The sequence below is a fragment of the Mustela nivalis genome (genome assembly GCF_964662115.1).
Source record: "Mustela nivalis genome assembly, chromosome: 4".
Classification (NCBI taxonomy): domain Eukaryota; kingdom Metazoa; phylum Chordata; class Mammalia; order Carnivora; family Mustelidae; genus Mustela; species Mustela nivalis.
Window position 1 is genome coordinate 149720819 of NC_139023.1, and position 16014 is coordinate 149736832.

General features: G+C 37.8%; 1 protein-coding gene across 10 annotated transcripts in view; it reads left to right on the top strand.

Moving 5' to 3' along the window:
* Window positions 1–16014, top strand: part of HMBOX1 (homeobox containing 1) — a 194177-nt gene that overhangs the window by 162611 nt on the left and 15552 nt on the right. For 2 of the 10 annotated variants that reach the window (XM_082726888.1, XM_082726885.1), the window contains exons 7-9: window positions 12226–12308; window positions 14168–14263; window positions 15296–15390. In XM_082726888.1, the coding sequence (XP_082583014.1) occupies window positions 12226–12308; window positions 14168–14263; window positions 15296–15390 (274 nt within the window). Of the gene's footprint in view, window positions 1–12225; window positions 12309–14167; window positions 14264–15295; window positions 15391–15630; window positions 15736–16014 lie in introns of all 10 variants that reach the window. The other 8 variants (XM_082726891.1, XM_082726884.1, XM_082726886.1 and 5 more) reach the window with 8 other exon arrangements.

The following is a 16014-nucleotide window of genomic DNA, read 5'->3' on the forward strand; positions in this document are numbered from 1 at the left end:
TATAAAATATACTTTAATATGGAACATCTTTTGTTTGTTGTACTATAGTGTATTTGCAAAACAAACATTCGAAGTATAAATTTGTTTGTTTCTGAAAGGCATTAAGATACACCAAGAAAATTATTTAAAAATAATTTTATGCAACTTTGCGTAAGTTTGCTTTGAGACAGCAAACTTTATTTTCAAATAATGTTTTTTTGATTGAAAAATTAGCACATACTTATATAAAATATGGAGAAATGTAAGGAAATATAAAGAAGAATACTAAGATACCACTTACCACCATTTAGAGATAATCATTAATGTTTTGTTGCTGTATTTCTTTTTGGTCATTTTCCTGTTATGTATGTATCTTTTCAAAGAAGGTTATACCAGATATGTAGTTTTGTATTTAATATACATATGCTCTTTGCAAACATAATTTTTAATGCTTAAATCCATAAAAAAAATATATATATATATATATATATATATATATATATATATATATATATATGATTTATTACCCAGTCCCCTGCAGCTGGAAATTTAGGTTAGTAACTGTATCTAATTCAGGTCCTGACTTAATAACTAGCTATGTTGCCAGTTTGTAGATAGATACATGATTGGTGAAAGAGAGAAAAGTAGCTATAAAATTAACAAGTTTTTTGTAATATCACATAACATATTTTCAGGAACATTTTTATTAGAAAATTAATAGTTAAACATTGTAAACTATTTAGAAAACACAGTTTTTTAAAAAAGTATTTCCATTCATAAGTTTAATACTGGAATACATGAATATATTTACTTATAGTGTTTCTATCTATGTGTTAGATATAATTTTTTAACATGATTACAATAAAGCATATATGGTTTTGTAACCTGCTTTTCCCCCCAACATTTCCTGTCATTAAGTACTCTTTGGAAATGTGATTTTTAAGAGCTCCTTTGTTCTTCAAATAATTTAACTATTATTACTTGATTAGACCTTTAACTCTTCCCAGTTCTGCTCTTCTAAATAGTACTGACATGAACCACCTTTTTTTAAAAATTTATTTATTTTCAGTGTTCCAAAATTCATTGTTTATGCACCACCGCCAGTGCTCCATGTACTACCTCGTTCTAAAAAGCTGAATTTGTCCACTTCACTCACAGTGGTCTTGAGCATATACTGGTCCTATCACCAGAGCCTGTCTTCCATGCATATTGTAATCATCTTTGTTTTGCCTATCTTAATAGGTGAAAAACAATGTTTTATTTTTGTCTACATTTAAACTTCTCTGATTACTAGTGGGGCTAAACATTTTTACGTGTTTATTCATACTTGGTGTTTATTTTTTCCTTTTGCCATTTTTCTGTTGTGTATTCATGTTTTCTTATTGACTTGTATATTAACTCTTTATAGAATGAGATCATTAACATTTTCTGCTGTATGTTTATATTTATTTTCAATTTATTTTATTTTTCATTTAAATATAGGTAAATCCATTGCTTTATTCTTGTGTAGCTACCTCCCATCATTGATGTTTCCTCATTTGGAGGTGTTCTTATAGTTTTTTGTTTATTGTTTTTTTTTTTTTAATGATTTCACTTTCACATTTCACCCTAATATATTGGGATATATAAGTTGAGGATCTAATTTGGCCTTATTTTCCAAATAGTCAGTTTTTCCTTTCTCCTTTAAGATTCTTTCTTTCTTGCTATAAAGTTATTATATTTGTTGTTTCTATTCATCTCATCATCAGATCTTGAACCACAGTTTTGATTATTATAACTTTATAATTTTACAATACTTGACAAGATAGGGCCCATCATTACTATTTATTATCAAAATCTTCTTAAGCCATTTACAATCTTTTTTTCCAGTGAACTTTAAAATCATATTGTTGACTCCATACCACTCCATGGAGAAAAAAGAGAGAAGAAAAAAAAATGTGCTTGTTTTAATTTGATTAAAGTGCATTAAACTTAAAGATTCATTTTGGAAGAAATGACATTGTCATATTATTCATTCTTATCTAGCTATGTGTTATATGCCTCTCCACTTATTATATCTTTTTAGTACCTCTCAGCAAAGTAAGTGAAATTTTTTAGTTTTTTTTTTTTTTTAAGATTTATTTATTTATTTATTTGACGGAGGGAGATCACAAGTAGGCAGAGAGGCAGGCAGAGAGAGAAGGGGAAGCAGGCTCCCAGATGAGCAGAGAGCCCGATGCGGGACTTGATCCCAAGACCCTGGGATCATGACCTGAGCCAAAGGCAGGGGCTTAACCCACTGAGCTACCCACGCGCCCCAAAATTTTTTAGTTTTTTATGTGGTTTCTATATTTTTCTCATCAGTTATTTTTATTTTTTTCAGTTTTCTTGCTTTCTTAAATAGATGCCTTTTTTCTGTTAGGTCACATCAAACCAGTTATTACTGATACATGGGAAAGTTTCAGTATTTTTTTCCTACTTAGTACCCAACCATCTAATTATTTTTGAAGCATTTTCCATTTTTCCCTTGGCTTTCTTGATGTAGTATAATATGCCCATGATAATTTTGTGGCCCTTCTTCCCAATTTGTTTCTTAATTTTGTTTCATGTCTTATTGTACTGACTAGGACTTTCATATAAACATTAAATTGTAGCCAGTGAAAAAATTATATTGAGGCTGTGGGCTCTGTTGCCTTGTCTCTGATTTAATGAGGTTGCTGCTTGCATTTTATCATATTATTATTAATGTTATCACTTACTGTTTTCCTAATATTTTATTGTGAAAATTTTCAGATGTACAGCAGAGTTGAAAGAATTTTATAGTTACCACCTAGATTCTACCATTAACATTTTACTAAAAATACTTGTTTTATTACACATCTCTTAGCAGATTTTTAAATTATCAATACTCTTGGTTGTGTTAAATTAGTTATCTATACTAAGGGTTCCAAGATTTTTAAAAGTCAACACTGCACTAACTGCTGAAGATACGGGTGAATATGGCAGTCTCTTAGTCCTGTTTGTTATCAAGAAGTGGCCAATCTAAAAACTTTCAATAAAGCTTTGAAATGGGACCTTAGTATGAAAACTGTTCCACTGAAGGTTAGTGTTAAGCATCAGAAGCAGGATAGCTGTCTAACTTGGACGACAGAGGAAAAAGAATTGAAGTTAGAATTTTATAGTATTTGGGGTGCCTGGGTGGCTCAGTGGGTTAAAGCCTCTGCCATCGACTCGGATCATGATTCCAAGGTCCTGGGATCAAGCCCCATATCGAGCTCTCTGCTCAGCAGGAAGCCTGCTTCCATTTCTCTCTCTGTCTGCCTCTCTGCCTACTTGTGGTCTCTCTTTCTGTCAATAAATAAATAATTTTTTTTTAAAGAATTTTTTAGTATTTGACCAGACTTTCTAGAGAAGAGAAAACCTTTGGTCAGCTTACAAAAACAGCTGCTATTCCAGTCCACTTGCCAGGTATATTTCTGTAGTGAAATACCATCTGTCAAACCATGATAGTTGAGTCACATTAGCCCTTAAGACCATCCCATTCTTTTTGTACTGACTCTGTTTCTACGGCATTAGTCTCCTTGGTCTGACATAACAAATTTCTACAAACTGGGTGGTTTAAACCAACAGAAGTGTCCTCTCTCACAGTTCTGGAGGCCAGAATCTGAAATCAAGGTGCCAGCAGGGTCGTTTTCTCCTCGAGGCTCAGAAGGAAACACTTCCATGCCTTTCTCCTCCTTCCTGGCAGTTACTGGCAATCCTTGGCATTCCTTGACTTGCATTATCCCCAACATCTGTGTCCATTTCTACACTCCTCTGTGTCTGTGTTCTTCTCTCTTTGATAAGGACACTCACACTGGTTTTAGGGCCTAGTATCATCATCTTGATTCTTATGATTACATCTGCAAAGACCCCATTTCCAAATATCACTTTCTGAGGTTCTGGGCCAACATGAATTTTTGGGTAACACTATTCAACTCACCACACCCAGCAATTTCCTTAGCAAGCAGTAGTAGAAAGAGAATCAACTCAGAAATCCAAAATCTTGGCTCTGGTCCTAGCTAGATCTGTTAACTTTGGGGAAACTTGTCATCTATAGGCTTGTCACTGGCTCCATTTCTCAAATGAGGATGTTGATCGTGAATAATCTTTCAGGGTCCCTCATTGTCCTAAAATCTACATTAAATAGTGAAGAATCATATGTATAGCTAATATCTAGCTCTACTCCTCTTGTTTTTCTCTGGTCCCTGATAGTTTCTCAGGGGTACTTTAAGGTCTGATTAGTGTCAGAAGGACTTTGACATCTTTGGATAAAATACAGAATATCATTATACTGGTTTGTATGTGAATGTGAACTAAAGGGGTTCCTTATTTCTTAGGCCTTCGAGGATTAACAAGATAGTTGTTGCACTTGGAGGTTTTCCCATTTCTTTCATCTCAGCTTTCACTCTGTTGTTTAAAAACAAAAATAAGAAAATTTAAATTTTTTTCGTGCCAAAAATCATTTAATACATACATGACCTCAAGTAGGAGACAGGACAGTTGGGTTCCCAAGTGCTCCAGTTTCATGTTATTCTCTTTCCTGTGTACTGCCCCATAATTTTACTTAGTGATAAAGAAATGCACACTAGATTATAGATAGTGGGCAATGTCTGACAGTCCTGAAACCTTATTTTGAATTACTAAGATGGTGAGGCTTAAATATCTCTTCAGGAGATGTGCACATAAAGGCACAGAAGGAAAAAAAAAATCATTTACATGCCATTATCTCTTGCTTAAAGAGTTAGTCCTCATCTTTTCTATATGCTCACCAAGACACAAAAGGAGGCATTTTCTGGCTGCAATTTTTATAGACTTCAGTGTTATTGAAATGAAAGTGCTTCAAGGACATTTCCATTTTGTTACTAGCTTATGGTTTCTCATCTCATGTAAATTATTTTGCCACTTTTCATTTTAATTCTTTGCTGTCATTGTCTGGCAAAACGATCATTTGATTTCTCTCTGGGAAGATATTCACTGATTACTCAGCTGACAATGTCCTTTGTCTATAAAAGTGTAGTGCCCTTAGGATTTATTTTATTACTTTTTTTATTACTACCTGTAGATTTCTGTTTACATTTCTTTCCTTTTTTTGTCTTGGAAAATGTCTAGGGCTATAAAATATTCTTATATGGAACAGAACTATGTTTTGAACTCCAGAGTTCCAGTTTGGAAACAGATCTCTTTTAGTCTTAGAGCCAAGTTCTCCTATAATTTGTCTACTTGGTAACAATAGAAATATCTATTTCTTTGACATTATCTAAAGGTTAAAATGCTTAAAGGTGAATAATAAATAGTGTGTACTATTCCTAAGCCTTTTTTGGGGGGGGGGGTGGGTATAGGGATAGAGAGGCACCTAAACCCAGGAGGTGAAGCTGTCTTGAATTATTACCATTCTGAAATGTCTCTTGAATTTTACCTTTCCTCTCTTGCCTCAGCCTACTACAGACCTCTGCTCAGCTATTGCCACACTACCTAACTGGCTTCTGCCTCTAGTAACACCAGAGATACTTTCCTACATAAATAAGTCTGATCATATAATACCCCTACTTAAAAACCTTCATTCCCAGTTGCATAAAAAGTTAACTGCAAATTCTGTCATACCCTTTAAAATCTGGACCCTGGGGGCGCCTGGGTGGCTCAGTGGGTTAAGCCGCTGCCTTCGGCTCAGGTCATGATCTCAGAGTCCTGGGATCGAGTCCCGCATCGGGCTCTCTGCTCAGCAGAGAGCCTGCTTCCCTCTCTCTCTCTGCCTGCCTCTCCATCTACTTGTGATTTCTCTCTGTCAAATAAATAAATAAAATCTTTAAAAAAAAAAATCTGGACCCTGTGGATTTTTTTTTCCAGTTTTGTGCGCAACTGCCCCATCTTATGTACAATATATTCCAGCCACACTGAACTCCTCTCATTCTCAAGAACATTCTAAGCTCTTTCATAACTCCCTTTCTTTGTATATGTTGCTTCCTCTACTTTGTAGTAATTCCCTCTACCCACCCTCTCTGCTCTCTCTTCAAGATCCTGTACAAATGTTGGTTCCTCTCTGCTCCCACATACTATATTCATACCATTAATACAGTCCATTCTATGATATTTTATAATATGTTTCATTACATACATACATCCCCCAGTGACACTGGGAAGCTTTGTCTGATTCATCTTTGTCACCATTTAGCCAATTGCCTGGTATAAATTAGAACTTAACATTTTTTCATTGGCTAAATGATTATTTCCAAAATCAAAAAGTCATTAGACCAATTTCCCAACTTCATTGATAGTCTATTGGTTATATATAGCTCAGAAATAAACACTATGCTAATGTAATTGTATTCAGCTCTATCTTAGTCTAAAGCCTCCGAGTGTGCCTGGAGAAGATAGTGTACAATGTGGTGAGATCTCAGCTGGCTTTCTCCTGAAAGATACCCATGGTTTCACTAAAAGCCTTAACTGCAACCACAGTTTTCTATGTTTTCACTTCTCTTTCCTTCTTCCATCATTTATTCCCTCATATATTTATTGATTCAACCATCTATTGATCAAACAGTTGCTTATTGAATGTCTATTATATGCCAAGCAGATTCTTTGGGCTCAGATAGGTTCACTTGTGAGTAAGTAGGTAGAAATTATAGTTAACCACCTTTGATGCTAGCTTTTTTTCTGAGCAATTAACATGCTCTCTTTCACAGAGCACATATGAAAAGGGATTTTGACACTAATTCAGATTAGTCAGTAATATGATGTGGTTGAAGGGTGACTATATAGTTTATTATCTAAAGTGGGATACTTTGGGGAAGTGAATTTGTTAATAATCTGAAATAACAGCACTCTCTCAGGCAAACCAAGATCACCTCTATAACCCCCTGATAGTCTAATCAGATTGCATTACCAGTTGCCTTGTTTTTCAAGCACATCTTAGGTTTTTATGCCTTTGTATCATTGTCTTTACTGTTAACTTTGCCCTTTCCTCTCCAGTACTGGAGTCTGTGCATCCCTCAGAATCCTGCCCAATTCAGTGAGCTTTCCCAGATCAGCCTCATCTGTGGAAATACCTCTCTTTTGAATTTATTTAGTTTATCATTTATATCCTTAATTAGCAGCTTGGTATATTCTGGTTTGTCTGTTATGTTACTGTTTTGACTGTTGTTTTGACTCCTTCTACAGCTTAACTTTTTTTATATATTCCTCCTCAGCTGAACCACACGTTCTTAAGATCAGGGCTTATATTTGAACTTCTATCTACTCCGCAAGTATACTCATTTAACATTTTTGCTGAAAATTTTATTTCCTGGCCTACTTTTGTCTTTCCTAAAAACTCTTCCTCTTTATGTTGGTATTGTGTATCTGTTCCCACTTGGGCTGGGGAGGTTTTAAGAGCTTTGCAGTGAATATTTTTAATTATTACATCTTAAACTTAAATGATGAAACTTAAACTAAAAAGATGAAAGTGGACTCAGTAGTCCAGTGTACACACCTCCAGCTGTAGTAGTGCATTTTACTGAAATTTTACGCTTTGAATAATCCTACATTTCTTAATTATGAAAATAATAGGTCCTAACAGAGAAGAAAGGATTAATTGTCAGGCTTAGAGATATAGAAGTGTAGTGAATTCTTATATTCCTTGATTTGGAAGGAGATACTGATTTATTTTTATGCTGATCATTTTATTTTATAAACTGTATCCTAAAAATATACAGTAAAAAATATACAGTAAAAATGATTTTTAAGACTTCTTAACTCATTAAGTTATACATACAGCAAATAACTGCAAATTCTAACTTAACTTCCCAAAATATTGTGACTTTATCCTACTAATCATTAGAATAGCAGTCACAATCCTAGTATTTTCTAGCTGATCCAGATACACTTTACAAACATATATTGTTTATGGAGTATTAATCATTAAACTAGTGTTTAATTGTTTCAGTGTTTACCCAAAGTTTTTATTAAAAATTTATAAAAATAGCATATATTCATTTCAGAAACTCAACAGAGAAATACATAAAAACAGACTGTGAAAACTGATCTCAGTTATCACCAGTACTTCCCTGTCTCCCATCCAGCCCCAGTATTCTTGCTGTCAAGAGACAGGCATTTCTTTAGTGTGTATGTTTTGAGACCTTCTTAAAATAACTCTATATCCCTGAATTTCAGCAGTCCATGTACAGTGGTATTTATTTCTTTTGGAGACCCTTACACTGGGTTGGTGGACACTTGGTTCATCATTATTGACTTGTCAGCACTTCCATCAGTGGGGATGCATATAAGGAAGCATGAATCAGACTTGTATCTGAGGTAGCTTTCAGCATAGTAGGGGAGAGATGTACACAGTGATAACTATAATACAAGGTGAAAAAAAATGTGAGAGGAACAGATTGAGTGCTGTGGGATTCATGGGATTGATATTTACCTTTGGCCAAGAGCTGAGACTCAACCTATATCCTGAAGATTTAGGTTGGAGGGAAGCAAGAAGCAGATCTACTGGCAGGAGAAAGGCACAGAGATAGCAGGAGTTTACAAGGCTATTCCATTTTCCTAGACTGTAGCATGCATATGTGGTAGTAGCCGCAGAAAAGGAAGCAAAGGTAGTTTAGAGGAGAACTCTGAACACCTCTATAATAAACTTTAAAAATTTCCAACAGGATAGTGCCCATGACTAGAGATGTACACTAGGGATATTAAGCAGACATTAGAAGGGGTGAATGGGGTGTCAGTCACTGGCTTTGCAGTAATTTGGAAGAAGAGTTGCTATAATGAGGTATATAGTAGCCCTAGAGCTGCTGTTGAAATAGGACCTGTAGGGGCGCCTGGGTGGCTCAGTGGGTAAAGCCTCTGCCTTTGGCTCAGGTCATGATCCCAGGGTCCTGGGATCGAGCCCCACATCAGGCTCTCTGCTCCGCAAGGAGCCTGCTTTCCTTCCTCTCTCTCTGCCTGCCTCTCTGCCTAATTGTGATCTCTGTCTGTCAAATAAATAAAATCTTAAAAAAAAAAAAAAAAAAAAAAGAAAAAGAAAAAGGACCTGTAGGTCTTAACAATACCCATGTTCTATCAGATCTGAAAAGGCCTTAATTTTAAGACACATCTTGATTTTATGTACCAGTGATGGGGGACCAAAAACAAACAAACAAACAAACAAAAAACACTGCCAGTTAATTTTCAGACACCACCACTTATAAGATAATCTTGATTTTAGGGATTGTAATAATGTACATCACAAAATCTGTGAAATAGCATCATTGCATAGGTACAGGGAAGAGATGGGACATGCAAGAAAGACAGGAAAGAGCTGAGAAAACAAAGGAGGGAGGATGAGATCAGAGATACAAGTGGAGAAGTAGACCTTGGAGGGGAGAGTGTATCTTCCTCCACCTGGAGATGAAAAAGTGAACAATGACTCAGAAGTTGAGAGGTTGAGAAGCTAAAAACATCACACAAACTTACGTCAAATAACCTCCCTCTTGGTAGAAGAGGGGGCAAGGTCATCTGTAAAAAGAATGACTGGTGGGTTTGAGCACTTGGGACCTAAGAGTGAAAAGGTTTCAGGTAAGTGGGACATGAAAAATGGAGTATTAAAAACAGTAAGAAAAAAGTTCCCATCCGAAATGAGGGCCTGGTTAAGGCTGAAAACCACAGGCTTAGAAAGAAACCATTTGGCCCTATTTTATGACTTTGTCCAGGAACACTGGGAGAGAAGGATGGAAGAGAACATGTGGAAGGTGCTTTCTGCAGGGTAGGAGACTGGCCGGACAGGCAATGTGGAAGGACAGAGAAGCTAAATAAGTTTCTCCTACGGAATGTTGTTGATTTGGCTTGCCTTGAAGTTCGGGCTAAAAAATGAGGCCGGAAAAATAGATAAACAGATGTTTTATAAGTTGGAGGGGGAGCGTTTTAAAAGGATTCTAGATTATAAAGAAGGTAAAGGAAAAATTATTCTGAAGAGGAGGAGTAGTAAGGAGAAAGTTGAGTGGGGGGATTTCAGAATTAAGATCATGGAGGTAGAAGTTAGAAGGTTGAGTCTTAAAGATGTGTAATCTTTCTAAAACACAAATGGGTGTACACCTATCTCGAAGGGGCTTGAAAACCTCTGTTTCACCATGATGTCTTTACTACTGGCAAGAACCCGCAAGCTCTTCACAAGCCGGCTCCATCCTGCTTTTCCAAGCTAGTATCTCATTTCTTCCTGTGAACACCATATTCCAACCACTCTTCTCTGTGGTCAGAAGCCTCAAGGCTTCTATCTACCGTTGGCTTTTGCACATGCTGTTCCCTTGTCTGAAATGCTGTTCCTCCTCTTCTTTGCCTTGCAAACTCCTGCCTATCTTTAAGAACTAACTCAAGAGGGCACTTCCTCTGTCACATCCTTCTGGGACCCTGCAAACAACACTGAGCACACTTTCATCTGTGCTCCAGCAGTGCTCTCTTCAGACATCTTAACGAATTTTACCACGAGCATGTTGATTTGTATGTGTCTCTCCAGTATATTGTAAACTCCTTAAACTCCGAAACTATCGAATCCTCTTTACCCACAGAGCAAATGTATAATGTTAGGTACTTAATATCTGCTTTTGTTGTCTTTGTGGAACTTTAAATAAATGTGGTAATCCGGTCCTTCTCCAGTATTTTTTTTTTAAAGATTTTATTTATTTATTTGACAGAGAGAAATTACAAGTACACTGAGAGGCAGGCAGAGAGAGAGAGAAGGAAGCAGGCTCCCTGCTGAGCAGAGAGCCCGATGCGGGACTCGATCCCAGGACCCTGAAATCATGACCTGAGCCGAAGGCAGCGGCTCAACCCACTGAGCCACCCAGGCGCCCCCCTTCTCCAATATTAACGTGCATTCAAATCACCTGGAAATCTTTTAAAATTCAGATTCTGATTCAGTCTTGAGGTGGGATCTGTGGTTCTACCTTTCTAACAAGCCTCCAGTTGATGCCGGTGTTGCAGGCTCGTGAAACTAATTGAGAACGTCTTTTCCCAAGTGAACAGCACAGGTGGAGTAAAGGGCAGTAGGAATGTGGAAGCGGAACAGTTGTGGGGATAGTCCGTTGGGAAAATGCTCAATATGAACACTAGAGCCCTAAAGATGACAGAAAATCATGTAGGAAGAGATGCTTAAAGCGTGGAGTCAAGCAGGAGGCCACTGTGGAGGATGGTAGTTGACAGACCTGGTATGATCTGGTTCTAGGACTTAACAGTTCAGCAGAGAAAAGGCTTCCCAGGGACGGTAGCTGCTCTGTCAAAGGATGTGCTCCATGGAGATGGGGGAGGGGTTGTAGGCAGTGGGGGCTGGGGTGGTGGCGTCAGGAGTCGGGGTTTGGGGTTTCACAGGAAGATGATATCATAGGTCTGATAATGCTAAGGAGCAATTCTGTAAACCTAATTTTTTGTAAGTACTATTACTGCATAGAATATATGCTTTTTTTAACATGTGGAAAAAAGCAAAAATATTTACATCTCCTCCCACTAATCCCCTTCCCCAACATTGACGTAATTGATTTTTACAGCCTGTTGTGTACTCTTCCAGCTTTTATCCATGCAAATTTATGTGCACATAGGAATTTTTCAAATTCCATAATGGCATTTTCCATGCACATTATTCTGCAGACTGTTTTTCTGCCTTAGGAATGCTGTAAACATCCTTCCAGGTCAATGGATAGAGCTCTAACTTCTTTTTTTCCTAGTCATTTTTAAATAGCCGTGTATAAATATAGATGTCCCATAGTTTGTTCTACCATTCTCCCATTGATGCACAATTTGGTCATTTAGAATTTTTGCCACTACAAAATATGACAGACACAAAAAAGTCCTGTTGTTACCAGTGTCTCAGTAATAGAACTCCATGATTTCAACCACCCATATGTGTATCACAAGCAACTTTTGTATCAAGGACATCTTTCAGTGAAGCAAAGCAGTAACTAGAACTGCACTAATATAGTAGCCACTGGTCACATTTAGCGATTTAAATTTAAATTTGCTAAAATTAAATCAAAAATTCACTTCCTCAGTCACATCAGCGTCATTTCAGCTGTTCAGCAGCCGCCTGTGAGCAGTGGCTCCCCTCTCGGAGAGTAAAGGCCAGACCATTTCATCCTCACAGAGAATTCCACTGGACACACTGGACCAGACGCTAATGTTACATCATAAAGAAGAAGATATTTTTCAGTGGGCTAGTGTTTTAATGAGAGCACATTCTTTAAAATACAAACTTTGTGTCTTAATTGGTTGCCCCTGCAGTTACTTCAATGAGAATCAATATCCAGATGAAGCTAAGAGAGAAGAAATTGCCAACGCTTGCAACGCCGTCATACAGAAGCCAGGTAAGGTGGCAGGCTGCCGCTTTCCTACGTGGCGGTCATCTCCGCTTCAGAGCATCATCTGTAATGGGAAATCTTCTTTTACTCATCCCAGCTGGGTGCCATTAGCTCCGTCCTCACTACCTTCCTGTCCAGTCACTGCCATGTCTTGCTCAAGCAGCACTTCTTAGGGATGCAATTACAGTACTCCAGATCAAACATTCATAGGGAAGGTTCCCAGGGAGTATCCCTGCTTAAAGATGTGAGACCTTGAAATTATATTTTTTAAGACCGTATAGATTTCTTCCTCCAAAAATATAGCATAACTATGTCGATTCCAAAATAATTTTCAAGTTTGGAATATTTAAGCAAGGCTTGTAAATGAAAAGATTTAGATTTTTTTTAAAGAGAATTTTATTTATTTTCAGCTTAACAGTATTCATTGTTTTTGCACCACACCCAGTGCGCCATGCAATCCGTGCCCTCTCTAATACCCACCACCTGGTACCCCAACCTCCCACCCCCCGCCATTTAAAACCCCTCAGATTGTTTTTCAGAGTCCATAGTCTCTCATGGTTCACCTCCCCTTCCATTAGATTTTTTTAAACAAGTTTTATAATTCTGTACTCTTGTTTAAAGAAAGAATTCTTATTAGAGTTGGCTTCTTTCTCCTTCCCACATTGGGATGACTTCTGCACACACTTGGGAAAACCTTAGGCTAGTTCCATTCCAAAGTCCTAATGTTCTTAATGCAAGTCAGCCAAGCCACTAAAACACACATATGACTTTTCTTCCATGTGTTAAAATATTATTCCACACTTCACGGTTTTTATTACCAGAAATCATTCTCAGTTAAGATGATCAATTGATCTTCATTTGGACAGTTAATTTGATTGGCTTAAAGCATCTGTATCCAAAAAGTATCAATGTTTTATCATAATTAAACTGTGGTTTAATTCCTCCTTACCCAGAAGCCAGACTTCTAGCAATCTAGACCCTCCAGACACACCTCCAATGGCACCTATACCCTTACTTCTTACTTTACAGCAGCCCAGGTCCCACGCTTGAGGCTGTGCAGGAACTCAGAAGCTTCCTGGAAAACAGTTCGCCCTGTATCATCAACACTTCAACCTGTTTTCTGGCTTCTCCACCCACTGTGGATTAAAAGCTAAAAACAGAAAAAGGCCAGTGGAGGAAGGAAAGGAGCAGATGGGCCCTTGTTGGCCAGCATGGTGCTAATCTGTAAGAAGTCACATTTGACAGCAAGGAAGATAATGAATCTAAAATGCAATCTGAATTGGGCTATGCATTCTAGCATAGTTATAATAATGGATGTCAGAGTGACCTTTAGTCCTCAAGAAAACATGGGTGACAGTTGTTTCCGGCTATCTACAGACAGTCTGTAAAACAGCCAGAAACAATTTATATAAGGCCTTAAGGATGTTAAGTAACAACAGGAAACAGTTTAAAAGGGCCTTAAAGTTGTAAGTAAACCTGAGCTACCTGAAAACTTGATGAAGCCTAACATACTCATCTATAATGATGCTAATTAAATGAAGCCTCCACAGCCTATCGTATGACCTTTAAACCCTGGCAGCCTGACTTTGTGGAATTCATTAATTTTGTATATAGTACTGGAATTCTTTAGTGTTATGTGGCTTTCTGAAATATTTTATGTTCCTGCTATTTTTGTATTTCTTTAGTTTTTATTCATTCAATAATAGTTTAAGTGTATACACAATACTGAACAACAGCAACAACAAGAAAGCCTATATCTGTATTGGCAGTAAATGCAATCAAAAGAACTTTTCAAAAAGAAAAGTATTATTTCTTAAACTGGTCTCAGCTGCAGACTATCTGAATTTTATTGCATGTATTCACAGGCAAAAAACTGTCTGATCTGGAACGAGTTACCTCCCTGAAAGTATATAATTGGTTTGCTAACAGACGGAAGGAGATCAAGAGGAGAGCCAATATTGGTAATGTATCAGAGAGGCTGCTTTCCCTTTTGAAGCAGTCATGGACATTGTATTTGCTTTGAGAGCACCTTCAGTTAGAACTGCAGGTCTTAATGATGCTAACTTTTAAGCCTAACAAGAATTGTCCTTATGTTTTTCTTTGTGTTTTGAAGAACTAATATTAATTAGCACTGTCTGTATTATACTAATATTATCATTGTTCCTAATAGTCTAGAATCTAGAATTAGACATGGCCCCTGACTGCATGACTCCTGTGCCACATATTAAAGCTACTGGCTAAGGTATTGAGCCCTGAGCTTCTTTGTTGTTACTGGGCCGTGACTTAGATATTAAGAAACATGTGCTTAATAAAATTGGAATGAAAGAGTCTTAAGAGGGAACAGAGCAAAACACAGATTTTTTTTTTTTAAAGATTTTACTTATTTGAGAGAGAGAGAGTGAGAGAGAGAAAGCACCAGAGAGGAGAGGGTCAGAGGGAGGAGCAGGCTCCCTGCGGATCAGGGAGCCCAATGTGTGGGACTCGATCCCAGAACTCCAGGATCATGACCTGATCCGAAGGCAGATGTTTAACCAGTCGAGCCACCCAGGTGCCCCAAAACAAGGATTTTTAAAAAGAGCATTTAGGAAATACGAATTGATGAGATCGGTGTGGGGAATTGGTTTTGAGCTTCTAAAATTGTATTTCATTTCTAAATTTAATTTCCTCTCCATCAATACAATTCTCAAACACTTTACAGAACCCTGAGACAAGAGGGCTGTTGAATTAGTTGGTAAGTATTTAGGAAGCACCTAACAGTCAAACCACTGACATGTGGCTCTCATAGCAGCGGGGGCTCCAGAATGACAGACGTGTTCCTCCCCTGGCCTGGATGCAGTTGAATTCTGTCCATCTGCAATTTAAAAGAAAACATACAGGAATCTAGGTTCTTGCTTAATGACCTCCTTATTTCCTCAGCACAAAGATTAATTCAGTGTTCAAGCTGTTCCAATAATGTAACAGATAATTTAGGGATCTATTTGCTTTTTTCGAAGAAGCAGCAATCCTGGAGAGTCATGGGATAGATGTACAGAGTCCAGGAGGCCATTCCAACAGTGATGATGTTGACGGGAATGACTACTCAGAGCAGGTGAGCAGCAGAGAGCAGAGCTTCTTGGTTACAGAGCGGGTGGGACAGTATGACAAGTCAATTCTGTGGGTGCGTTTTGTACGGGGTGGGGAAGAGGAGACAATCCAGTGTCCCTCCACTCTGCTCATGTGTATAGTTAGATTTTCATGTAATTTGAAAGGAATGTGGTAAGATTCAGTTGTCCTGTTAAATTTGTGAGAAACTGTTATTCACCCACATGGATTTATTGTCATACAACAGGATACTTGGCAAGTACGCAATGGGGAGGAGGAGGAGGGAAGAAGTTCAGAGGGAGGCAGAGAAGCAGAGAAGGTAGAAGAAGAGAGGAGGATCTGATCCAAACAAGCAAGTTACACCATCCACCACACACACACTCAATGTTTGAGAAATACTAGGGGCTACTGGGTAGCTGTAATCCATGCCTAAACATGTCCCGACGCAGCACACAGTGGAAGGTCCCACCCACCACGGCCCCATTGCAGCGAGAACCCTCATGCCCAGATGAGTGGTTCTTCCAGAGTCTCTGGCACATTGACACACACATCCTGTCATAAATGCATGTCTTCTCACCTCACCCTGATTTAGTCTTCATTGCTTGGGGGGGGAAATATATTTAATTGTAGC